The sequence below is a fragment of the Rhineura floridana genome, chromosome 1, assembly GCF_030035675.1.
Source record: "Rhineura floridana isolate rRhiFlo1 chromosome 1, rRhiFlo1.hap2, whole genome shotgun sequence".
Lineage (NCBI taxonomy): Eukaryota > Metazoa > Chordata > Lepidosauria > Squamata > Rhineuridae > Rhineura > Rhineura floridana.
In genome coordinates, this window is record NC_084480.1 from 176821947 (window position 1) to 176849689 (window position 27743).

A 27743-nucleotide genomic window follows, 5' to 3' on the forward strand; every position below is an offset into this window, starting at 1 on the left:
AGCACCTGGAAATGATATCACTGGGACAAGTTGGTTGACTATTTCCATCAACCCTGAGGTCCCAAGCAGCAAGAGCAAGGACTTGGCTAGGATACCAGTTTGGAACTGTCCTGCTGGAGCTGTCCAGCAGGACTGAAGTAACAAGAGCAGGGTCTTGGGCAGGAGTCCTGAACCAGCAGGGGAGCTGTCCAGCAGAATCCAAGTAGCCAGAGCAAAGTTTGCAAAACTAGGTGAGATTTCCTATAGAACTGTTGCAATAAGTTCGAGCAACTGGGGACTGATGATTTGATAATGACCTTTGGTGCTACCTCTTTCTGAATTTTCTCAGAGCTCTGATTGAGAGCATGCCTGCTACTTGCCTCCTCTTCTCAGGTAGGCCAGATGGAGGCCTTGAGATACCAAATGGACACAGGATCTGAACTTTGGCACAGGTCCATTATCCCTACTGCTCCTGAGTTTCCCTGGGGTGGTGAGGGAGAGTATGGAGCTAGGGTGGGAGTCCATTGAGCATGATGTCATCTGGAAGGGCAACCTCTGCAGAACATAGATAGTGTCTGGTGTCATGTGGGGAGAGGTAATCTCTGGGATACACACAGAAGGCATCCGAGTTTGAAACTGGTACTTCTAAAGGTGAACTTAAGATTCATTCCCTGTCTCAGCTCGTTACAAGACAAACTGAAATGTCACTGAAGTTCATGAAAAAGTTCTTAATAAGCTCACCCTGACACTTTAATATCCTGCTACAACAGCCACCCGCTTCCCTGCCCCCAAAATATAGCTGCAACAATGGGAAGATCTATCAGTGAGGCCTCCATTATTCCCTGTATTCTGGAACACTGAAATGGCAACATCTCACAATTTAGTAGGGCATCTGATGCCCAGAAACTACAAGGCACAGAGCTCATTGCACCTATGGTGCTGTTGTACATGCTCATAACAGCATCCCCAGTTCAAGGGTCCATGGGCCATTCCATTTTTAGGGATTCTTACATTAACCGGGCACCCTGAAAAACTGCATGCACCAGGCCCCTGTTATCCTGGATGTTGTCATTTCAACATTCTGGTATCGGAATGACAGAGGCCGCCTGTTGTTGCTGTCACTACCCATAAGTTTGGAGGAAAAGGCAGTTGGAAAGGATAGGTGCTCACAGGGGGTTGGGAGAGGCATTTGGGTCTATCAAATTCCTTATGATATGAGGTTAAATAACTTCTATCAGCCAAATGCATTCTGAAACAAGCTTGGGGAATTTCCCCTATCACTATTCATAAGGCAGGGCATAGATCCATAAAGAAATAGTGATAATATAGGAGCTTAGAGTAAGGACCAGCGTTTATGATGAAATAGGTATGTCAACATTTCTAACATTATTTTGTCTGTTCTTCATATATTCCTGAACTGTTCGGTGGGCTTGATGGTTCCATTCCAAACAACTATATATGTGAAGCACAGTTAGGGCAAGTCTCAAGTTTCATGATTTTATCCTTCTTCTCAGGGTTTCCAGAGGAAAGAGTATACGCTCATGATTAGTTGAAGAAAAGAGGGAGCAAGCTCCTTTTTGCTTGGCTTGTGTTGTTTTGCCATTTGCTCTGTTCCATCCTGCCCTTTCCATGTCCATCAGGCCCCATCTTTGAGGCACTGGACACAGGCAGGGTATCACCCTGCGTCACTAGACTCAGCTCCTGCCCACCCTGCTCCACCTCTTACCTGAGGCTACAACACTGCAGAGCTCCCAGGCTCACCTCCCTGAATCTTGGGGTCTAAGCTTCAGAAGACCTGGCAGTTCTAGACATCAATGGTCAAGGACGGGATCCTTTTCAGCTACTTGGAACCATGCTCCTTATTTGTCTTCCTTTTCTTCCTGGTTTGGTTACAGGTGGGAGTCCTTAATTCTTGTGCTAATGTATGTCATCTACATTCTCATCATGAAGTAAGTATCGTGGGTTCTTGTTTGCATTTTGCTAACGTTACTGTAAATGGTGGTTTCGCGTTCCAGTAAAAGAAGCAAAAGAGCACTGCCTGCAGGTACAGGATCTGTTAAGCAAAACCAAGCACCAATTTTCTATTCTGTTATATCAGAACAGTGTTAGTGTAGCCTCATCACTTAGTAAGTCATGGAAATTTGACTCTGCATTCCTTTAATCACAAGTATGAGCCTTACTGCTGGGCATTTGGACAGTACTGACGGTCAAGCTTTTGATGGCTACTTGTGTTCATCTTATGAGCATATTTTGTGCCATTTTAGATGACTTTTTCTTTTGATGAACACTAAATATTTTCTATTTGTATTTTATTGGTTTTTAAAATTGTATTTCATAAATTATTGTTTCATTACTGTACATTGCTTTGGAATGCCTCTGGATGTGTGAAGTGATATATAAATATAAAACATTAAATATGAAATATAACACTAAATATTACCACTCAGGACCCCTTTTCACCTACTTTGAATGTGGGTGTGATTCCTATAGCTAGGAATCACACAATTACATGACTTGAGCAGCTCTGAATCCCCAGATAATCACAGAACAAGCAGAAGCCAGGAAGATAGGCTGGTTAGTAATCAGGGTTCCTTAGAGATTTCCAGGGGTTCCAGGATCAGAGCTCCAAAGTCAAGAGGAAGCAAGCAAGGTGGACCTCAGAGACAAACTGCATCACGGATGGCAGGTGAAAGGTCAGGTTCTAGAGGAGTAGAACTAGAAACGCAAGAAGACAGGAAGGGATGCTAAAAAGGGATTTGAGGAGCACATTACTAAGGACATAAAAACCAACAACAACAAAATTCTTCAAATACATTAAAAGCAGGAGACCATCTTGGGAAGCGGTTGGACCCTTGGATGACAAGGAAGTAAAATGTGTGCTTAAGCAGGATAAGGAGATTTCAAAGAAGTCAAATGAATTCTTTGCATCAGTCTTTACAATGGAGGATATAGGAGTGATGAGGCAAATACTGGTGATGAGAGATGAAGTTCGAGGCTTAATAGACAAAGTAATAACTGACAAATTACCAGATCCAGATGGCATCCATCTGAGAGTTGTCAAAGAACTCAAATGTGAGATTGCTTATCTTCTAACAAAAATATGTAATTGTCTCTTATATCTGCCTCCATACCTGAGGAATGGAAAGTGGCCAATGTAACATCAATCTTTAAAAAGGAATCTAGGGGGATCCCATAAATTACAGGCTGGTTAGCTTAACATCTGTCCCAGGAAAACTGGTAGAAAGTATTGTTAATGATCACATAACCAAGCATATAGAAGAGTGAGCCTTGCTAAAGTAGAACTAGCATGGGTTCTGCAAGGGTTAAGTCCTGTCTCACTAATCTATTAGAGTTCTTTGAGAGTGTCAACAAGCATATAGACAGAGGTGATCTGGTTGGCATAGTGTACTTGGACTTTCAAAAGCTCCTGAGTAAACTTGGCAGCCATGGAATAAGAGGAGAGATCTTCTTGTGAATCAGAAACTGGTTAAGTAGCAGGAAGCAGAGATTAGGAATAAATGGACAGTTCTCTCAGTGGAAGAATGTGGAAAGTGGAGTCCCCTAATGACTGGTATTGGGACTTATGCTATTTAACTTGTTCATAAATAATCTAGAGTTAAGGGTGAACAGTGAGGTGGCTAAGTTTGCTGATGATACTCAATTGTTTAGAGTTGTTAAAACAAAAAGGGATTGCAAAGAGCTTCAAAAAGACCTCTCTAAACTGAGTGGATGGGTGGTAAAATGGCAAATGCAATTCAGTGTAAACAAGTGTAAAGTTAGGCATATTGGAGGGAAAAAAACTTAATTTCACATGAGGTCTGAACCAGTGGTGACTGACCAGGAATGAGACGGTGGGTCATAGTGGACTGCTCGATGAAAATGTTGACCCAGTGTGCAGCAGCTATGAAAAATTCTATGCTAGGGATCATTAGGAAAGTTATTGAAAATAAAACTCTGGATATTATAATGCTGTTATATAAATCTATGATGCAGCCACATTTGGAATACTGTGTACAGTTCTGGTCACCTCACCTCAAAAAGGATATTGCAGAGCTAGAAAAGGTCAACCAAAATCATCGAGCGGCTGGAGAAACTCCCCTGTGAGGAAAGATTGTAGCATTGGGCTTTGTAGTTTAGAAAAAAGGCGAGTAAGAGTTGACTTGATAGAAGTGTATAACCTTGTGCATGGCATGGAGAAAGTGGATAGAGAAAAGCTTTTCTCCCTCTCTCATAATACTAGAACTCGTGGACATCCAATGAAGCAGAATGTTGGAAGATTCAGGACAGACTGCACATAGTTAAGCTATGGAATTCGCTCCCACAAGAGGCAGTGATGGCCACCAACTTGGAGGACTTTAAAAGAGGATTAGACAAATTCATGGAGGAAAAGGCTATCAGTGGCTACTAGCCATGATGGCTATGCTCTGCCTCCATAGGCAGAGGCATTATGCTTCCAAATACCAGTTGCTGGAAACCACAGGTGGGGAGAGTGCTCTTTGCACTCGGGTCCTGCTTGGGGGTTTCCCATGGGCAACTGGTGGGCCACTGTGAGAACAGGATGCTGGACTAGATGGGCCACTGGCCTGATCCAGAAGACTCTTCTTACGTTATGTTCTCTTCTTAGAATGGAGAACAATTGCTCACTTTGTCAGAATATTCTCATGAAACACATTGCTTAGAATGAAGGGTGATTCCTGACACTTTATAGCATCAGCATTGTCTCCCTTGTTTTCCTGATTGGGTGCCAAGTCAGAAAATGGGAGGTTTGTCGTACTGCCCCTGGGTAGCACTGTTCAGCCTGCATTTCCTTCCATTGCAAGAGATAAGGTGCTAAAGATTGGCTGCTAGACATCTAAGTCTGAGAGCGTTGAGCCTTACTGACATTCATCCATCCAATTAAATTCCTTTGCTCTACCACTCCTTACACACACATGCATGTGTGCATGGACATACACGCATATAGAGCAAAGCTTTGCAGGAAGTTGCTAATAAGAAATGAGTCCAGGGGCAGTGTGACATCTAATAGTGCCTAGAGCACCTCTTGACCAAAGTGAGTAGCTGCACCCCCAAGGGACTGGAGTAAGAGAGCTGTTAGGCTGTGCGTTGTACCAGCCTTGTTTCCTGTGGACTCACATTCTGAAGTTTCTCCTTAACATCCTCTACATGGGAAAAATTGCTGGTAGGAAGAATGTGGGCACCCCACATATGCCTTTATTTCAGTCCTTATCTCTTTTGTTTGAAAAATCTAACATTTTATTACAAGGCTTCTTAGCCACTAAAACCTGTGGATTGACAAAACCCATAGATTGACACACAGGTCTGTCAGGAAAGCCCTGTGAGAAAGCCATTGAGAAAACATCTTTTTATCTTTTTTTCTATAGGTTTAATGCCAATCTGCAACATATCTTTGAAAGGAGGACGAAGAATGCAACAAATATGGTGAATGGGTTAGCAAACAACACAGAGATGGATGACAGCAGCAATTGTGATGCTACAGTAGTATTATTAAAGAAAGGTAACTGTTCCAGTAAGTCTCATTGCTGGTGTGCAGAACTCTTCTTGATGTTCTGGTAGGCCAATGAGTAAGGGCAAACTAAATGCCACTTTAAATACATTTTTGAATCCTATACTTAGGATTCCCCATGTCGTTTTTTAAACAAAACAACAGGGGAGTCCCGGATGTTGTTTTCTTACATCTGCTCTCCCTTAGGAAGTTGTTATTTGCTTCAGGGGGTAATTTGCGGTAAGAAAACAGCATGGGGGAAAGGGTTAAAATCATCCCCCCACTTCCACAGGCCACAATCCTGATTGAGTGAGTTGAAGATAGCTTGAAAAAGGGGTAGTTGCTTGTTGTGTTTACACTCATCCCACTTTTAATCTCTGGTAAACAAAGTTTGTTGGGGTTTATATTGTTTAAAAAAATAGAAAAACCTGTGTGACAGAAGGTGACAGCAGAGCTTGGAAAAGTTACTTTTTTGAACTACAACTCCCATCAGCCCCAGCCAGCATGGCCACTGGATTGGGCTGATGGGAGTTGCAGTTCAAAAAAGTAACTTTTCCAAGCTCTGTGGTAAAAGCATTGTGCGTGCACACCATGAGAAGCAAAACCTATCTTGAGCCATTGTCAGTTCTCTTGAAAACTATTTTCTGTCTCCAGCCTACACTGGCAGCATCACTCAACTGTGTGCCATCCAATCTATTGAAAAGGTCTTTCCCAGATATGCCTCACAGTAAAATCCTATGCATGATTACTCAAAAGTTATTCCGATTGAGTTCAATAGCGTTTACTCTCTGGTAAGTGAATAGGATTGCAGCCTGAACCATCCATTAGGACAGACTGGATACTGAAGACAGTGAATATGCAGGCAGAAATAATGCAGTCCGAAAATTCCATCATTAGAGCCAGTCAGTGCTTATGCAGAAGTAAAGAAGCAAGAAAATAATACCAGCTACCTGTAAGGGTGGTGCCAGGTAAACAAACAGACAAACAAAAATGAGTGGAGATAACCCAACCATGCTCTTTGTTAGATTGAGTTATTTAATGTCTTCATTTTTGTGAGTGCAGTAGACTAGAGTCTGCCTTTTTCAGCAGATTTTTTTGGAAGTATTTTACATTTAGTCTGGCCTTTATCTTTCATATCTGAGAATCTGGTCTATAACTTTCTTCTGCAAACCTCGTAGAAGTCTTATACAAGCTGATCCAGATAATTTGCACTTTGTAATCTATTTTATATGCCTGATATTCTAGTACAACCTGGCATTAAAACTCTGGACACCTCCAGTTTTTAGCGCTGATCAAGTACTTGATGTGCATACCGGTTTATGTAGCTGTCCCACTATAGAGTAAGTCACATTAATTCCCAAAAATATATGAAAATTGCTAATGGAGCGGCCTTATTCATGTGAGAGTGGCTCCACACTATGCAAGGAAAACATGATTACACCAGTATTTCCTGTAGCAAACTCATAAAGTGTAGACAATATGCATGCACTTGGGGAAAAAATCCCTGGCTCCTGGTTCATTTCCAAAATCAATGCAAGCTTTTCAAGGCACTAGTTTGGAACCCTAAATGGTTGGGACTTAGGTAGCTTAAGGACCATCTTCTTCCATGCAGAACTGCTCAGAGGTAAGGCTGCTGGTGAGCCATGATGAGGCCTTTTTAGTTGTGGTACCCTGGCTCTGCCATGCTCTCCCCAGAGAAGCTCAGCTCGGGTGAAGTCGTAATATCCTTTTGGAGCCAGATAAAGATTTTTTTAATTTGCCAAGGCTTTTTAAATACTCTGTTTTTATATACTTTTTAATCTGATGATCTGTTTTTCTGTTATGATTATATGCTATTTATATATATTTCTTGATTTAGTCATTGTTAAGTTAGTTGCTCTGCGAGATTTTATCTGAAGAGTGAGTTAGACATTTCTTAACTGAAATAAAATAAATGAAACTCTAGCTCAATGAGTCTACATGAATCTTTAAACACATGGGTAGGTGGTCTTGTCCACATGTTACCTGTTTGCCACAGGAAATATCAGAGTACATATGGCAATTGTGTTTCCGAAGTAAACTGTGGAACCACTGACAGATCTAGTGTGCTGAAACAAAAGGAGAGGATGAAGTCAGAATTTCCCTTAATTTTTAACGGTTCTTTTCATAGCTGGACAGAAGAGACAAACCATGTAGTGATAATGGAGAACTAAGGCTGGGAGCTGGCAGCTGTTATCTCCCTCCAGATTTCCCCATGGAACCAAGCTAGCTCATGACATAGTTTCAGTCAGAGGGGGGATCGTGAGGGAAAATATGGTGGCCACCAGCTTGTATCCAGCAGCAGAACTCTGCTGTGCTGATGCCAGTGAATTTTGGGCCCCCTAATTTCACTCTTCTGGAAGACAATCAAAAGTCCCTCCCCTCATTTTTGCCACTTGCAAATGGGGCAGCAAAATGGGAAGGATGCATATGGGTTGAACCTCATAAATAAAAACTTACCTCATGGCATGGTCTGAAGGGCTGTAGCTCAGTGGCAGAGCATCATCCTGGCATGCAGAAGGTCCCAAGTTCATTCCCTGGCATATGTCCCCCAGGTAGAGGCTGGGAAAAGACTCTTACCTGAATCCCTGGAGCTACTGCCAATCACTGTAGAGGATATTGAACAAGATGGACCGTTGGTCTGACACAATACAAGACAGCTTCATGTGGGCTCCTACTGGGAGGAACAGCGGGACAGAAATAAATAAATAAATAAATAAAATGTGTTCCTGTGTAAGGCACATGATGCAGCAACCTTGCGGAAGCAGTCAGTGCCTGCATGGGAAACATGTGCCATCTTTAATTCCCCAGAGAAAAGGGAGGGTATTAATGAAATAAACACATCCAGGAACTCATATATTTCGGAGTTAATCACATTAATAATAACAGTCAGAACCTGTGGCGTCATCCAAGTGCATGCCTCAGTAGCACTCGTGCACCTGCCTCTCTTTAGAATACATGAGCAGGAGGAGCAGCAGCAGCATATGTAGTTACAATGGAAGGGCAAGATATAAGCACTTCTAATAAAATAACCTAAATAATAAGTGTATATAGTACTTTTATGGGCATTCAAAGTGATGCACATATATTTGCAATAATCCTTACACGAGAACACTGTATAGAATTATACATGATAAGAAGAAGTAGGGGGAGGTTTTCCCCCTCCTTTTCTCATAAGAATAGATTTTGGAATCACTCAAAGAAATTGAGTTAAATTGGCAGTACACTCAGGACAGACAAAAGTAAGTACTTCTTCATAGAATGCATAATTAGCACATTTAATTCATTGCCACAAGATGTGGTTATCAACTTTGGCTTAAATGAGAGTTTAGACAAATTCCTGGAGGATAGCTCAGCCATTGGTTACTGGCTATCATAGCTAAATGGAGCTTTCATATTCAGATGCAGCATACCTCTTTATCCCAGACTGGGGGAGGGGTATCTGTTATGTGTTTGTGGGCTTCCCAGAGTAATCTAGCTAGCCGTGGTTGGAAACAAGATGCCTGGCTGGCCAAACTTGTGATCTGATTCAGCAGGGCAGTTCTTTAGTTCTTGTTTTGTTTTGTTTTATTTAAATTATTTATGAGCTGTCTTTAATAGCAAGCTCTTTCAATGTGGCATCCATCAAAATTTTAAAATACAACATAATACAATCAACTTCTTAGGAAGGTTAGTATTATTTTATCCATATTGCAAACTGGAGGCAGGTGATAGTGGTGACTATTCGTGACTTGCCTAAAGCCAACTTTTGAGTTGTGGCTCACATGAGATTTGAATTTGGGACATCCTTGCTTACACTTAATTTTCTTAGACTACAGTATAAAGTACTACTTCGCCTCTATTTGGCACTGGCTAGGCCTCATCTTGAATACTGCATCCAGTTCTGGATACAGCACTTTAAGAAGGATGCAGACAAAGTGGAATAGGTTCAGAGGAGGGCAACAGCGATAATCGGGGCTGGAAACAAAGCTCTATGAGGAGAGACTGAACTGGGCATGTTTAGCCTTGAGAAGAGAAGATTGAAGGGAGATATGATAGCACTCTTCGAGTACTTGGGGAGTTGTCACACAGAGGAGGGCCAGAATCCTTTTTTTGATCATCCCAGAGTGCAGTACACAGAATAGTGGGCTCATGTTACAGGAAGCCAGATTTCAACTAAATATCCCGAAAAACCTCCTAACTGTTAGAGTGGTACAACAATGGGACCAATTACCTAGGGAGGTGGTGGGCTCTCCAACACTTCAAGAGGCAGCTGGACAGCCACCCGTTTGGCATGCTTTAAGTTGAATTCCTGCATTGAGCAAGGGGTTGAACTTGATGGCCTTATAGGCCCCTTCCAACTCTACTATTCTATGATTCTTTGAGTCCTATACAGTAGGACTGATGTCTGATCACACTAGCATCCACTACTCCAGCTTTCTACATCTTATGTACAAGTACACCTTCATACAACTTTGTAGCTACTGGGAGAAGGTTTCCAAAGAATAGTATGGTATTACATCACATTTTGAAAATGGAGCTGCTGGTTTAGAACTGGAAAAGACACATAAAAATGCAACATGGTACTCACTTCAGTACTTACAGAACAGTGAAGAGAGTTTCATATTACCACTAACCTTTAAGTTATGTACAGATGCTAGCAGTTAAGCTGTCTGAATGTGATACAGCAGAGTCCTTGCTTTTGCCTTTAAGTGTAGGTGTTGATTTTTTCTTTTCTGCCATGGACTCTGGTTAAACAGGGTCTGCAGGTTTCTGCAATGTGCTTCAAAAGCCTATTTGGCCAGAAGCCATAAAGGGAAAGGGGGAAAGTGATGTTGTTAGTAAATTGAAAGAGCAACAGCCGATGGACAAAATACATCTGCTAAAGTGCCAGGTTTTTCTAAAAATTAGTTAGAAATTCTTAGAGCTGTGTATTAACGAGAAGCAATGTTAGGTAATGTCACTGACGGGCTCACTGTAATATGCTGGTAGACACCAGACAAAATAAATATCTGATGATGCAAAAGACCTTTTCCTTCCTGTTACTTACCTTTAGGAAATTTCCATCGCAAAGCTTCCGTGATCATGGTGGATGAATTGTTGTCTGCATATCCACACCAACTTTCCTTTTCAGAGGCTGGACTTCGGATAATGATAACTAGTCACTTTCCTCCCAGAACTCGGCTCTCAATGGCCAGCCGCATGCTGATCAATGAGGTATAGTTCATGTTTAGTTCACATGATGCTTCCTTCAGCAGTGATCTGTAAACTGGAAGCAGTTCTGTGCCCTTTCAGAAGGGGTGACAAGAGGGCATCTCAATGGGTTGGTATTGGTGATGATCTTGCTATTCCCCCAAGGCTGTACTTCTCATACTGTACTTCTTCTTCTCATCTCATACTGGGTAGCCAGAATCTTTATCACAGCAGGGCTGTTCTGTGTGTTTTTCATTGGAATATATTAGTAGGCTGAGCAAGTATTAGCATGAGCAATATTGGGAGCTGGAGCATAAGAGGAACAGGAGTTGCACTGACAAGGTGTAGGAAGAACTCTGCTGTTGGGAGAATAGAAGGCTGTGCCTAAAGTCTGTGGATAAACAAGAGAGGGAAAGCAAGCCCCCAAGTACTGGGATACAGCCCAGTGGTGCCATTAGCTTAGAAACAAAGTCCAAAAATATAATGCTGCTTTGTTTTCAAGATAATGTATCAGATTGGTCACTTTCATTCCCATATTGCAGATTTGGGGAACATAGATTTGACATCATGTGTTTCTCCAAGTTACAAGTCCTACCCTCTATCCCTCTGATCCAGTTATCAGGTCATTTCTGTACAAGACAAAGCAAAAAAAAACACTAGTTTACAGTGACCTAAGTATTCACATAATAATCAAGTATTGTACTGATGAAATATATTTGATTCTTCAGCATAAAATACATAGAGACATGGTTATTTGTATTGCTGTTTAAGAGCCCTTAAAAGTGAGGGTGCAGCCTTTAACCAGTTCACTCAACAGGTTAATCAATGAAAGCTTTAGCTGATTAACCTCTGTATCCAATTTTCATCAGTGGGACTTAGAATTAAGAATGAAGTTGTTTATTTCTTGAAGCAATTCATGAACAGGTGAATATTCAAGATGGCCTTTCCATCTAACAAAGAATGACAGATTTTTATGTTCAGTTACAAAATATCAGTAATATGCAAATATAGTTATGCTTAATTGATTAGACAGTTAAAAGACAGATATTATATAAAAATATATTTAAATAATATCTTGATCATTATTTAAAAATACATTTGTCTCGCCATCTTTAACGGCCAGCAAATCCAGCTTTTATATTGAGATTCTCACCAATTTAGCTACATCATCACAACTGTAAGAGCTCTGAAATATGATACTACTATATCACTTGTAGCTACAATATTTATTTTCAGCAATTAATGTGGAGATTTGATTCCACAAATCCCACACACACACTTTTAGGCTTTTTGGTTTTCTTTTAAAAATCCAAATCATTTGTCATTATTTCTCCCATCAGAGACAAAGACTAATCAACAGCAGAGTATACACCAATGGAGAATCAGAGGTGGCCATCAGAGTGCCTGTCAAGCATACTGTGGAGAATGGGTCAGGGCCCAGCAATTCTACAGAGAGAGGTGCAAATAGAACCAAAAGAGATGAAGAGGCTGCTGAGGCTGGGAATGAAACAGAGAATGCAAATGATGATAATGAAAACAATGAGAACGATGAGGAAGAGGAGGAGGAAGAGGAAGGGAATGAAGGCCCTTACACTCCCTTTGATCCACCATGTAAGAAATTCCTGGGCTTCACACATCTCTGTGCTTGTTTAATTATTAAACAAACTTATTTAACTTTAATATTTCAAGTTCTGCCCTTTCAAAAATTCTTCGAACAGCTAGACAATTGTGAGAGATCTACTTTAGACTAATGTATGTTATTGGGAAGAAAATCTTCCCCTCCATTACATGTTATGTGAAGGCTTTGGAATGAGGAGGGACAAATGATCATTTAGCCTAAACCGATGGCAGAAAGTGTAGACCTCTGTTGTGGGCTGCAGGCTAACATTTATTTTACTTATAGAAGTATTTATATAGCGCCGTCTCGCAAAACATCAGGGTGGTGTACAGCAACACAAAAACATTTAAAAACAATACAAAACAATCATTAAAATGATTGGCTACTCAGAAACATTTTAAACAGCAGCATTGGCCTATCAGCATAAAAAAAAAGTCTTCAAGGGATGCCTGAAAGTCAAAAGCAAGGATGCCTGCTGAACTTCTGCGGGAAGAGCGTTCCGCAGTATGGGACCAGCAACACTAAATGACCAACTTTCCATTGAGGCCAGTCAGGCCTCTGGAACATGGGGGACAACTAACAGCGCTTTCCCAGACATCCTGGGCCCAAGTTGTTCAGTGCTTTGTATATCAACATAAGAACCTTGAACCTGGACCAGTAGCATATGGGCAATCAGTGCACATGTCTTAGCAGAGATGTCACATGTTGCATTATACTGTCATGCCATTTAATTTAGCAGTCCAGCCACTGCATTCTGTACCAGCTGGAGCTTCTGGACCAGGCCCAAGGCCAACTCCACATAGACTACACTGCAGGAATCCAGTATTTAAGTTACTAATGCATGGCCTACAGTGGCCAAGTTATCCTGATCCAGATATGGCTGTAGTTGGCATACCAGACGAAGCTGGTGAAATCATTTCTCACCACCAAGATCACTTGAGCCTGCAATGACAAAGATGTATCCAGGAGTACCCCCCAAGCTGCTCCTTTAGAGATAGTGAACCCCATCCAGAACAGGCCTATTTTCCAGACACAGGAACCACATACCCACACAGCCTTCATCGTCCCAGGATCCAAACTCAGTTTATTGGCCCTCATCCAGTCCACAACTACATTAAGACCCTGGTCCACAGCTTGCACAGCCTTTCCTGACTCAGATGTTGCTGAGAAGTAGAGCTGTGTGTCATTAGTGTACTGATGGCACCGTGCTCCAAAATTCCTAATGAGTCCAAAGCTCCCAGTGGTTTCATATAATGTTAATTAGCACTGGGGACAGAATAGTGCCCTGTGGAAGTGCGTAGCAGAGGTGCCAGGGAGTTGAAGAGCATTTCCCTAATGCTACTTTCTGGAGTCGATAATTCAGGTAGGAGTGAGACCACTGTAGTACAGTGCCTTGAATACCCATTCCACGCAGTCAGTCCAGGAGGATATCATGGTCAATGGTATCAAAAGCCACTGAGAGAGCAAGTAATAGTGACATAGACTTCCCCGTCTCTCTCTCGATACAGGTCATTCATCAGGACAATCAATGCTGATTCAGTCCCAGAAAACCAGGCCTAAACCCGGGCTGAAGTGGACCCACATAATCAGTGTCACCCAGGAACACTTGCGGTTGCTCCACACCCCCATCCCCACCTTTCCCAAAATGAGGGCTGAGATTTCCTAACTTAGCAGCGTTATTACTGAGTTGCAGAAGAGGTCCTCCCTTGTAACAATTCTTGGAGAGGCCCTGAGAACAGAGGCACGGTGTTTGCCCATCTTAACAATGGCAGCAGCCCCAATGACAGCAGTAACCCCACTCTCCACTGCTTCTCAGTACCATTTTTTCCCCTTTAGCTGCACATTCACAGCACCAGAATGAAGGTAGGGAAAGTTATTTCACTCAGATTTGTCCTTGCAATGTGCTATGTAATCAATTGGCTACATGATGACACAGTGAAGCCATTTCACACTGAAGACAATACTTCCCGCCTTCATTCATCTATTGACAATTGTGCAGCTGAAGGGGGAAAGATGGCACTAAGGCTGCAATCTAAACCCCCAACCTGCTGTGATTTAAATGATTTAAAAATGTTTTGTTTTAATATGTTTTTAAGGATGTTTTGTATTAATATATTTTAAAGTCTATTTTTATTATGTTTTAGAGTGTTTTTAGTGCTTTTGTTTGCCGCCCTGGGCTCCTACTTGGAGGAAGGGTGGGATATAAATCTAATAAATAAGTGCAGATATAACTGCTCTGTTAAGACTAGCAGTTGAAAAAACAAAGAAACGTAAGGTTCACTACTACACAGAGCTCAAGCCAGTCATGCTGAAGCAGCCATGCAGCCTGCACTCAAGGAGCCATTACTAACTAACTGAGAACAAAAACAGGAAGAAAAAGGAAGAAGGAGATGCACAAAGCCTGCAAAAACAGCAAACACTTTAGAGGAGGAATCAGCAGAGGGAAGAGCAGGTTGCCTTTCTGTTTGTTGCCCCTCAGTTCCCAACACACCCAGCCCAAACCAGCTCTACCAGCATCCACTCTCTATTCCACCTGCTGAAAACATGGGCAGGCAGAAGTACTGGTGGCAGGATTCCGGGGAAGAGAAGGGCTGAGCCGGCCTGGGATCTCTTGGATCCCTAACCAGCCCCGCTGCCATCACTTGATGGAATTGGGCTTGATCTAGGCACATTTGCTGTGCCAGCTTCAGACTGGTATAGCACAGAGCAGGGTTTTGCCTGCCCTGTCTTCTGCCATGGATAGCATGACTATGGATGCAGCAGTGGCTGGGGTTAGGATTACTCTGCCCACTAGTAATGTAGAACAAATAAAGTCACAAAAGCATAAACAGGCAGGGTTGAAAGGTCAAATAAGAGGAGTGTGGGTGTCTTCATGAAACCTCCTCCCTCCTCACTGCTCCCCCAATCATTTCCCTTTTCAGGCAGCTCTAGCTAAATTGTGTTTAAATTAATCTACTTCACAGAGGGTTTTTTGTCTGTGTATGTTTTATCCTTTGATGCCTTGAGGGAGAAAATGGAATAACCCAGTGCTCTTATTGTTAGAAGTGCCATACTAGCATGTGATCTAGCAATAATAACTAGTTTTCCTGTAGCAGAAGGGGTTGTATGATTTGTTAGATTCCAGTTATTCTTTCATACTCATTCTTTCATACATTATTTCAAACTCGAGATCATAATATTGGCCTGTGTTCCTGTTATATGGATCCCTGAGGAGGGTCATCAAGTTCTTTCATCTCAAGCTACTTTAGTTGCCAAGCAACTAATATTAATAGAAAGGAAATTTCAATGGACACTATCAATGGCTATAATGACTATATGACTTAGCAGTGAAAGACAAAAATATGATCAGAATTTGTCCTCCAGCACTGAATGTTTTGGAACTGATGGGCAAATAAAATCCTATCTTCCTGTTAATTCTGGTGGTTGCTAATGCACTGTTACAGAGTAATGTCATTGGGATCTTATGTACTCCCACCAGAAGAATCAACAACAAAATAAAATTACTTTAAATACAGTGGCCTGACATTGCCATAACATCCATGGCAACACCATCAGCCTCTACCAGTCATAGTGCAACATGGTAATGATACCCCTTCATATTAGCCATGCCCTCTGCTGCTGTGGCATTGTGTGCTGCAAACATGGTATAAAAGGACTTGTTACCTTCCCCAAATTATTTTACACATCACATTTAAGAGTCATGTGTAAGCCAGGCTCTGAATACTGAGACTTCTTAAGGCTCCCAGAGAGACAGGCAGAGATCTGGAGGGGATCAAACTGCACCTGGCTTCCTTTCTACATAGATTATCTGTGGTACATCTCCTAGCAGTTGGGAGGGGAAGGAGCAGGGAACATTAGCTGCTAAGGAAATGTAAGGTAAGCAGAGACATACAATGGCCTGATCTGCATGTAATGCTATGCCATGGTTTAGTAAACCATTGTTTATTTGATTCTCTGAACCCTGCCCATCAGCTTAACCATGGTTTGTTATAATTACAAACAAATCATGCTCATAACCCATGGTTTGTTGTTGGCTTACAAACATTGGCTTGTGTTCACAATGGCTTAGTGTTATGTGTGAACCGAGCGAATGGATGGCAAAAGCAAGCCAGCAGCTATACAATCCCTCCAGTTTCTGGGAAGCCCTTCAGAATTCTCAACAGTCAGTCATGTGGCTAATCTTCACATTTTGAGTGTAATGTAGAGCCAGGAACTAGAGAACATCTGTTTAACAAGCAAGAAACACTGAAATAAAGTATGTATATTTAATTCAACTCAGATCAAAGGAAATAATATTTGGTACGGAGAACAGGGTGGGTGAAATGAAATTGCATAATTCCAAACTGTAGATTTATTTTGTCAATTGTGAACTGTGGTGTTCAGTTAATGGGACTTACTATAGACCTCTGTCCCTTTTCAATTCAGAGGTGAGGTTACTGTGCTGGCCTGAATTGCTCAGTTTTTCATTTCATTGCAATTTGATATATATTTTTTCCTAAGAATTTGCCTTACCTCTGTACTTAAGGAGAATTTTTGTCATTTTAAAAGGGAGATCATAAGAATTACCTTTGTCTTGCATTGTTTTTGCAGCTGGAGTAGTAGAAGTTGTCAAGTGGTTGTTCACCTGGCCTCTGTCTTTGGTCTTGTACTTCACGGTGCCCAACTGTAATAAGCCCCGCTGGGAAAAGTTGTTCTTGGTCACTTTTGCTTCCTCCACCCTCTGGATTGCAGCCTTTTCCTACGTGATGGTATGGATGGTACGTATTGGGGCTGATGAATGCTGGAGGGCTTTGAATGCTGGAAGTGTCTCATTCTGTCGAGAATGTCAGAACATACGAAGAGCCCTGCTGGATCAATCCAAGGTTCATCTAATGCGGGATCCTGTTTCTACCAGTGGCAAGCCAGTTGCTTCTGGCCCTCCCTGATTTGCCCTCCAGCAATCTGCTTGCTAGAAATGATTTAGGCATAATCTCATAATAGCTAACAAACCTCTCCTCCTTTCCCCCCCTCAACCCCCTTTTAAAGGCATTGCATCTTGCCGGATTTGTTCCATATATATATTGTGCATTGTGTGAAGAAGTACCTCTTTTTGTCTGCCCTAAATTTGCTGCCTCTGTTGAGGACCAGAGCCTCTGCACTTGGGCATTGCCGCAGGACTGGATTCACCCTACTGAACCAATTCCACATGTAGGAACACAGAAAGCTGCCTTGTACTAATTCAGACCCAATGGTCCATCTAGCACAGCATTGCTTATACTGACTGGTGCTGGTTCTCCAGTCTTTCAGGCAGGGAGGCTCTCCCAGCCCTGCCTGGAGATGCTGGGGATTGAACCTAGGATCTTCTGCATGTAGGAAAGATGCTGTGTGAGCGATGGCCCTTCTTATGTATTCAGGGCTGTGAACTCACTGCACTACAGAGTGAAAAATTTGTACCGAGAGAATTCAAATTCTGTGCCCACTGAAGCTGAATTCTGCAGCCTGCATATTTTATGGAAATTTATTTATTTATTATTTATTTATTGCACTTGTATACCGCCCCATAGCCGAAGCTCTCTGGGCGGTTTACAGCAATCAAAAACATTAAAACAAATACACAATTTAAAAACATATTTTAAAAACAATTTTAAAATTCAAAACAATATAAAAACAATTTAAAAACACATGCTAAAATGCCTGGGAGAATTTGATTTATATCCCGCCCTTCCTCCCAGCAGGAGCACAGGGAGGCAAACAGAAGCGCTAAAAACACATCAAAACATCATAAAAACAGACCTTAAAATACACCAACTTTAAAATTAAGCAATTGAGCCTGATTTCTTTGTTTTTGCTAACCGAAAAGGAAGTCCTCTACTGATGTAAGGGGGAGCAGACAGCAGCTTTCCTGCAAGAGAAAGAGAGAGCTAGAAGCCTAGCTGCTTTGGAGATGAGCAGCCAATACAGTTGCCAGGAGGCTTCCTTCTACTTGCAGCTTTCTTATGAAGCAAATAACAAATTGGATTTCTAAGGCTTCACAATTGGACAGGACAGATGTTTTTCCTAGTGTTCTCTCAAAGTGAAAGTTTCACTATACTCCTTGTAAGCCGCAGGTCAAGCCCTACTATAAGGTGACTGCAACAGCAGAGATAAAAGGCTTCCTTTCGCATCCCTATCTGGTTCTTTATGTTTCTGCTGTCCCAAACTTTTAGGGGTTGAAGAAAATGCCAAATATTATAGTGAGGCAGAAGCAGATCAGTTAAAGGGGAAAAAATCTGAAGGGAGGATGCTGGTGAGAATCTGGCCAGATTCCCAAAAGGCTATATCACTACTGCTACTGCATAAATACAATTCATTGGAAATATGCCTCTACATTGCCTTTTTGGCTCCAAGTCTGGCAAGTAACCTATACTGTAAAAGTGCCATAGAAGAAGTATTAAAGTATGTTTAGACATACTTACCGAGCGGTGAGTCTGCTGTGGATCCACAAACACAACCTTCCCTGGATAATCGAGCACAGGAGCAACAAGTTTTTATTTCCAGCAGAAGCTAGCTATGCCAAGTGCCAATTGGTTAGCTCTTATGATAATCACAACTCACCACTTCCTGCAATGTTTCTTTTTTTAAAAAAAAAATGGCTTATTTTTTAAGAAACTGAATAAACATCTAATAGCATGAACATGCCAGATGCCTGAGAGTTTTTTTAGGCCTGCCTAAAGCATGAAGGGAGGGGTGAAGTTTGGAAATCAGCACTGGGTTTGGAGTAAAGTTCATGAATTTGGAGAGGCAAACCACCCTAGGGAAGAGGCATAGCTCATTGGAAAAGCACATGCTTTGCATGGAGGTGCAATCCACCGCATTGCCAAACAAAGCTGGGAAAGACTCCTGCCTCAGACTGCGGAGAGCAGCATAGACAATACTGAGTTAGATGGCCCAATGGTCTGACTCAGCATAATGCAGCTTCCTGTGCTCATGTGTCATTGAAGCAGAGCTCGCCCTGGAACGGAAAAATCCTCCTGTAGGTACATTTGCACTCTTAATGAACTTAAGCATCCTAACAGCTCATTTAATTTCTCTAGGTCACAATCATTGGTTATACTTTGGGTATTCCAGATGTGATAATGGGGATCACGTTTCTGGCAGCTGGAACCAGCGTACCGGACTGCATGGCAAGCCTTATTGTAGCAAGACAAGGTAGGTTTATAATATGCTACAAAGTCCAGAGGGCCACATCACTCGAAAATGCTTGGAAGTTGTTTAAAAACACTATATTAGAAGCTCAACTGGAGTGCATACCGCAGATCAGAAAAGGTACCGTCAGGGCCAAGAAGATGCCAGCATGGGACAAGCCGGGCCTGTACAAAAGGGACGGGCTCCACTTGAACCAGAATGGAACCAGACTGCTGGCACTTAAAATTAAAAAGGTAGCAGAGCAGCTTTTAAACTGACTAAGGGGGGAAACCCGACAGGAGCTGAGAAAGTTCCGGTTCGGAATAAACCTCCCCCCTGGGATAAAAACCAAACAAATGATGAAATTTTAAAAGGGGTAGGCCTAGAAGTAGGCATTGTGAGAGCAGGGGCACAGGATATAAATTCAGAAGAGCAAAATTACCACAGGCCAAACCACAAGTGCCAAAGACACTTGAAGAGAGACACTGCTTACAAGTGCCTGTACGCTAATGCTAGGAGCCTCCGAACCAAGATGGGAGAACTGGAGTGCTTGGTCTTAGAGGAGAGCATTGATATAGTGAGCATAACGGAGACCTGGTGGAATGGAGAAAACCAGTGGGATACGGTTATCCCTGGATATAAACTATATCGGAAGGACAGGGAAGGACGTATTGGTGGCGGAGTCGCTCTATACGTGAAAGAAGGCATTGAATCCAGCAAGCTGGAAACCCCAAAACGGGCGGACTCCTCCACAGAATCGTTGTGGGTGGTGATACCATGCCCCAGGAGGGACTTAATACTGGGAACGATCTATCGTCCCCCTGATCAAAATGCTCAGGGAGACCTTGAGATGAGATATGAAATTGAGGAAGCATCCAAACTAGGAAATGTGGTAGTAATGGGTGACTTCAACTACCCGGACATAGACTGGCAGCATATGTGTTCCAGTCATGACAAAGAAGCAAAGTTTCTAGATATTCTAAATGACTATTCCCTAGACCAGTTGGTCATGGAACCGACCAGAGGGATGGCAACCCTGGACTTAATCCTCAGTGGAGACCGGGACCTGGTGCGAGATGTAAGTGTTGTTGAACCGATTGGGAGCAGTGACCACAGTGCTATTAAATTAAACATACATGTAAATGGCCAATTGCCAAGAAAATCCAACATGGTCACATTTGACTTCAAAAGAGGAAACTTCACAAAAATGAGGGGATTGGTAAAAAGAAAGCTGAAAAACAAAGTCCAGAGGGCCACATCACTCGAAAATGCTTGGAAGTTGTTTAAAAACACTGTATTAGAAGCTCAACTGGAGTGCATACCGCAGATCAGAAAAGGTACCACCAGGGCCAAGAAGATGCCAGCATGGTTAACGAGCAAAGTCAAGGAAGCTCTTAGAGGCAAAAAGTCTTCAGAAAATGGAAGTCTTGTCCGAATGAAGAAAATAAAAAAGAACACAAACTCTGGCAAAAGAAATGCAAGAAGACAATAAGGGATGCTAAAAAAGAATTTGAGGAGCACATTGCTAAGAACATAAAAACCAACAAGAAAAAATTCTATAAATACATTCAAAGCAGGAGACCATCTAGGGAGGCGATTGGACCCTTGGATGATAAGGGAGTCAAAGGTGTACTAAAGAACGATAAGGAGATTGCAGAGAAGCTAAATGAATTCTTTGCATCTGTCTTCACAGTGGAAGATACAGGGCAGATCCCTGAACCTGAACTAACATTTGCAGGAAGGGATTCTGAGGAACTGAGACAAATAGTGGTAACGAGAGAGGACGTTCTAGGCTTAATGGACAATATAAAAACTGACAAATCACCGGGCCCGGATGGCATCCACCCGAGAGTTCTCAAAGAACTCAAATGTGATATTGCTGATCTGCTAACTAAAATATGTAACTTTTCCCTCGGGTCCTCCTCCGTGCCTGAGGACTGGAAAGTGGCAAATGTAACGCCAATCTTCAAAAAGGGATCCAGAGGGGATCCCGGAAATTACAGGCCAGTTAGCTTAACTTCTGTCCCTGGAAAACTGGTAGAAAGTATTATTAAAGCTAGATTAACTAAGCACATAGAAGAACAAGCCTTGCTGAAGCAGAGCCAGCATGGCTTCTGCAAGGGAAAGTCCTGTCTCAGTAACCTACTAGAATTCTTTGAGAGTGTCAACAAGCATATAGATAGAGGTGATCCAGTGGACATAGTGTACTTAGACTTTCAAAAAGCGTTTGACAAGGTACCTCACCAAAGGCTTCTGAGGAAGCTTAGCAGTCATGGCATAAGAGGAGAGGTCCTCTTGTGGATAAGGAATTGGTTAAGAAGCAGAAAGCAGAGAGTAGGAATAAATGGACAGTTCTCCCAATGGAGGGCTGTAGAAAGTGGAGTCCCTCAAGGATCGGTATTGGGACCTGTACTTTTCAACTTGTTCATTAATGACCTAGAATTAGGAGTGAGCAGTGAAGTGGCCAAGTTTGCTGACGACACTAAATTGTTCAGGGTTGTTAAAACAAAAAGGGATTGTGAAGAGCTCCAAAAAGATCTCTCCAAACTGAGTGAATGGGCGGAAAAATGGCAAATGCAATTCAATATAAACAAGTGTAAAATTATGCATATTGGAGCAAAAAATCTGAATTTCACATATACGCTCATGGGGTCTGAACTGGCGGTGACCGACCAGGAGAGAGACCTCGGGGTTGTAGTGGACAGCACGATGAAAATGTCGACCCAGTGTGTGGCAGCTGTGAAAAAGGCAAATTCCATGCTAGCGATAATTAGGAAAGGTATTGAAAATAAAACAGCCGATATCATAATGCCGTTGTATAAATCTATGGTGCGGCCGCATTTGGAATACTGTGTACAGTTCTGGTCGCCTCATCTCAAAAAGGATATTATAGAGTTGGAAAAGGTTCAGAAGAGGGCAACCAGAATGATCAAGGGGATGGAGCGACTCCCTTACGAGGAAAGGTTGCAGCATTTGGGGCTTTTTAGTTTAGAGAAAAGGCGGGTCAGAGGAGACATGATAGAAGTGTATAAAATTATGCATGGCATTGAGAAAGTGGATAGAGAAAAGTTCTTCTCCCTCTCTCATAATACTAGAACTCGTGGACATTCAAAGAAGCTGAATGTTGGAAGATTCAGGACAGACAAAAGGAAGTACTTCTTTACTCAGCGCATAGTTAAACTATGGAATTTGCTCCCACAAGATGCAGTAATGGCCACCAGCTTGGATGGCTTTAAAAGAAGATTAGACAAATTCATGGAGGACAGGGCTATCAATGGCTACTAGCCATGATGGCTGTGCTGTGCCACCCTAGGCTGAGGCAGCATGCTTCTGAAAACCAGTTGCCGGAAGCCTCAGGAGGGGAGAGTGTTCTTGCACTCGGGTCCTGCTTGCGGGCTTCCCCCAGGCACCTGGTTGGCCACTGTGAGAACAGGATGCTGGACTAGATGGGCCACTGGCCTGATCCAGCAGGCTCTTCTTATGTTCTTATGTTCTTACAACATGGATATCGAAGGTTTTTCAAAAAGAGCCATAATCTGTGCTTTAAGGTAAATGAACAACAAATGCTGTAATTATAGAACAGGTACTTGCAGTTAGGAGGCTGTTCAGATGCTACTTGGTAGTGCGCTTTCTCAATGGAATATACGGACAACAAAGATACAGATTAGGTTCAGTTTAAGTAAGTGAAAGTGATGCACAAACTTCAGCGTAACCCTCACATACACTCCTGTTGAAATAGTCCTGAAACAATGGTGGATGTTAAACCATTAAGTTTAAGTGAGTAAATTGGACCAGTGTGGAATGTTTTGTTGTGTGTTGTCCACAAAATTTGTGTGAACGAAGAGCCAAAATTCTGGCCATTATCGTGTGGATAACTGCTGACCCTTATGTGAATATTACAAGGATCAATGCTGAACCATTGTTGTTTGAACTAACAAACATTTAATAGAGTACTGGAAGAAATGGGACAAGTAGAATAAGAGAGGTTTCACAACTTTGCAAAAAGAGATACTTGCACCGGAGGGTTTGTCCACACCAGAGTTTACTGTGGGTTTCCAGCTGTTTGCGTTCTTGTTTAATTTGTGTAGTTAACGTGACATTACCTTCAAACAACACCAGTCCTGATGCTTTCCTCCTGTAAATTCAGGTTTACCCAATACAAGGATAATCCAATTTAATTGAAGAAAATTGGGCTACAAACTGCTCCACTTTGGAACGCAGACAAAAAATATTTTCAGTGTTTGGAGGCTGGTGGATCAGTCATCGGTTTCTGCTACTTCCCTTTCCCACTACTTTCTTAATGCTTTCATTTTCCCCCCCATCCCCCAGTAATTCTTAGCATGCTCCTGAATGGAGAAGCACAGATTATAGAAATATTTTATTTTATTTATTTATTTTATTTTATTACATTTTTAGACTGCCCTATAGCAACAAGCTCTCAGGGCGGTGTACAACAGGGTAAAAACAGATTAAAATACATGTAGGTATGAGTACAATACAATAGAAAACATTTTTAAAAACAAAATTAAGACAAAAGATTAAAATTAAAATAAATGAAAATTAAATTTAAAATGCCTGGGCAAAGAGGTAGGTCTTTACCTGGCACCAAAAAGATAACAAAGAAGGCACCAGGCGTATCTCGTCAGGGAGGGCGTTCCATAATTCAGGGGCCACCACTGAGAAGGCCCTAGCTCTAGTTATTGCTCTCCGGGCCTCCCTATGCGTTGGAACCCGGAGAAGGGCCTTCGACGTCTTTCTTGTGATCCCTCAGATTTGCACAAAACCAAAACACTGCACAAGCAAACCACACTAAAAAATTTTACACCAGATATTGCGGCAATCTGAAAAGCGTGTACTGAGAATTTACAATTGCTTTCATTTTTTTTTCTATTTTGGAGTTTCCTGCATAGCTATATATATTTCTTTTGATCACACAGATTTGCACAAAACCAGAAAACTACACAAGTACATTTACAATTGCCTGACTGTGTGCTTTTGCACGCTTCTTGGGTAGGGATTTTTTAAAAAAAACAAGGTGCGTATGCATGTATGCCCTTTTGGTACTTAACTGGCATAACAAAATCAAATTAGAAGGCGGGCACAAACACAAAAGGGAATGCCTATTGATATGAATGGGAAAGGCCAATGTAGCTCCTCATATACAAATTCAAATACATGCAGGTGTGGGGAAAATGTGGATTAACAGCTAAATAATGCTCAGATGTGAGCAAGCCCTCGGATACAAGCAAACACAGTTAGGATAATGGAGTCCCCTCTATAATAATTATGTTTTTTAATAATAATAATAATAATAATAATAATAATAATAATAATAATAATAATAATTTCTTGTTTTTTCAGGAATGGGTGACATGGCTGTATCAAACTCCATTGGAAGCAATGTTTTTGACATTCTAATTGGCCTGGGCCTTCCATGGTCTCTACAGACTCTAGCAGTAAATTATGGCTCCTATGTAAGTCCTATATTACCTGAACTTATCTTTCTTAGACATACATTTCGTTTTAGTCCCTTTACACATTGCTACAGTTGCCTTTGATTGATGCATACCTGGGGATTCCCAGGAAATTATTACTTATTTTCTGCTAGGATAGGCAGTGCAGGGCGTTCAAACTAGATCAGAACCATGGTGCGGTGAGCGGTTGACTTCAACCCTTTGCCATGACCACAGTCCCAGTTGGAATTGGGCACCCTTGCACCTGCTATTTGCGCTAGGAGGAAAGTTCCCATTCAGATCTGGATTATAGCAGAGGCAAAGGGTTAATTCAGATTCAGATCCAGATTATTGCAGGGGCAAAGGGTTAAATCCTTCTCCCCACATACACCATGGTCCCAGTCTGGCTTGCCTTCCCCATGCCAGTTATTTCTTTTTATGATGGTTCACCAATAGCTGAAGGAGGAATGAGAAAATGAAGCCCCCTCTGTTGGCCTTCCTAAAACCATCTGACATTTGGCTCCTCCTTTCTCAGAACTGTCTCCTGCAATGATCATTCTACCTGGTCATTATGCAACTTCATTATGTATTTGAATTTGCTTATTTCTCTCTTCCCTCCATGAGCCTTTCCCCCCCTTCTGTATCATGTTTTAGATTGTAAACCATATTTTAAATTATAAATTGCCTAGAGGATTTGGCAGAAAGCAGATATATAAATGTAGTCAGTAAGTGAACAAACAGCTATAAGCACAGTTCAAAGTTGCTTATGAACTGAAGGAATCTCCTCTCTTGAAAAGTTTTCCAAATAGTACCAATCAGTATTTCCTTATTTAGAGACACTTAGGTGTCATTAGATACCGATTTATTATACCATCATCCTATGAGGTCTGGACTTCCAGACTTGCAATAGGGCCTTTTTGGTGGTAGCATCCAGGCTGTGGAACATTCTTTCCCCACTGGCATTGACACTGGCTAGTTTTCAGTGTCAGGTGAAACATTTCTTTTCACCAGGCTTTTTGATTAAACAGCTTGGGTCTAGATATTATGACAGTTGAAGAGTGGTGTATACTAGGTTTTATAAACTGATTGTTTGCTGTAATTTTAATTGATTTTATTTTGATGTAGTTTTGGTATGTTGCTACCCACCCTGAGATCATTTTATGATGGACAAGATATATGTTTCAGAAATAAGTAAAAATAAATAAAATAGAATGAATCCTATGAAGCAGAACTCCCCTGAATGTCAATTCATTTCACATCTAATGGAATGTGTTAAGGAAGACCATAATACCAAAGGGGATACCTGAAACTTTTCATCATGTTTAGCTGAGAGAGTACAATTGATAGTGAAGCCTTTAAATATGTAATGCTTAGAAGTGTATGTTAAAGCCACTGAGGGACTCTGAGTGCTCTTTGGTAATTGTGTGAAACCACATGACCACAGAAGGGTAAAAATGACAGGAGAGAATGTTAGCAGTAATACAGCATGTGCTGACCCCCGCCCACGGAAGGGATCCTGAGCAGTGGTGGCTTGGGGGTGTCAAAGTGGGCAATTGCTGAGAGCCCCACATTTTAGGGGGGGTCTCAAAATCCTGTACAAAATCCTGCCTACCTCCTTTATAGTCAGTCAGTCTCAGCCTGCCTGGTCTTTAACTCAGTAGCATTGCACTTCAAGTCCCTCCCCACAAAAACTGAGGTAGAAGGCCGTTCCCCCCTTAAGGCAGGCCCATCCACATCGGTAGTGGATATCAGTAGAGATAACATTCCCAGAGCAGGATGTGAGAAAGAAAGGCAGACTTTCCCTAGATGAAATACCAGAGGACTTCATTCTTGATCCACAAGACAATTTTTGCATAGAATTCTTTAATGTTATGATGGATAAAACAAATCCTCACCTAGATGACAGATTTAAGCAAATGATGCAGTTTAAAGACAAGTATGGATTCATATTTGACGTTAAATCTTTTGCTAAAATGAAAGGTGATGACCTTGAAAAGGGCTGCAAAGATGTATCTTTGCATCTTGAAGGACTCATTGATTCAACAGAGTTGCTGACTGAGATCAAGATGGGGTTTTTAAGGTTATATAATCAGTTATATAATCAAGAAAACTGCACAGTGTTAGTGGCCTATTTATTTATAAGTGTCATATTGAAGACATTTGCCTCTATTTATGTGTAGAACTTCACCTGTAACGGTTGAGCCTGGTGAGAAATCATTTTCAAAATTGAAATTGATAAAAAGATTCTCTGCGCTCTTCTGTGACACAAGAATGCCTAGTAAGATTAGCACTCGTTTCAGTTGAATATAAAACTGGGAGAGATTTGGATTACAGTGATTTGATTGAGGATATTGCTTCCAAGAAGACTTGAAAAAGTTTATTTCATTAAATAGGGTACTAGAGAATTGACTCTTAAATGATTAATCACTATACCATCATTTATCAGTGAACTGGCTATCACCAATTCGCCGTATGTCCCTTCTGCTGTGATATCATACAATACGCTTTTTTAGGTTTGTGTGGTGTGTGTGTGTATGTATGTATTTCTGTTTACGTAAGAGCATTGCCGATGGTAGTAATGGCTTGTTTCTTTTTGTTTATTACTTCTATTCAAGTATTTACCGTGCAGTGTTGATATAATATATTAAGTAATGTTCTTCATTTGAGCTGTAATGTTTTAAAGTGTTTTTAGTGCTTTGTTTGCTGCCCTGGGCTCCTGCTGGGAGGAAGGGTGGGATACCAATTAAATAATAAATAAGTAATAAAAACTGATTACAGTGATACATTTATCTGTACCTCCATTACAGCTTCATGTATAGAATTAAGAGAAATTTGATCCCTTAATTACTTTCATGCC

The 27743-nt window shown here is 41.6% G+C and overlaps 1 protein-coding gene across 5 annotated transcripts in view; it reads left to right on the top strand.

Moving 5' to 3' along the window:
- The window catches only part of SLC24A3 (solute carrier family 24 member 3), a 221458-nt gene that overhangs the window by 175485 nt on the left and 18230 nt on the right, over positions 1 to 27743 (top strand). For all 5 annotated transcript variants that reach the window (XM_061587741.1, XM_061587765.1, XM_061587745.1 and 2 more), the window contains exons 9-15: positions 1875 to 1928; positions 5361 to 5494; positions 10536 to 10696; positions 12013 to 12283; positions 16881 to 17047; positions 19343 to 19457; positions 24795 to 24907. In XM_061587741.1, the coding sequence (XP_061443725.1) occupies positions 1875 to 1928; positions 5361 to 5494; positions 10536 to 10696; positions 12013 to 12283; positions 16881 to 17047; positions 19343 to 19457; positions 24795 to 24907 (1015 nt within the window). The remainder of the gene's footprint in view (positions 1 to 1874; positions 1929 to 5360; positions 5495 to 10535; positions 10697 to 12012; positions 12284 to 16880; positions 17048 to 19342; positions 19458 to 24794; positions 24908 to 27743) is intronic.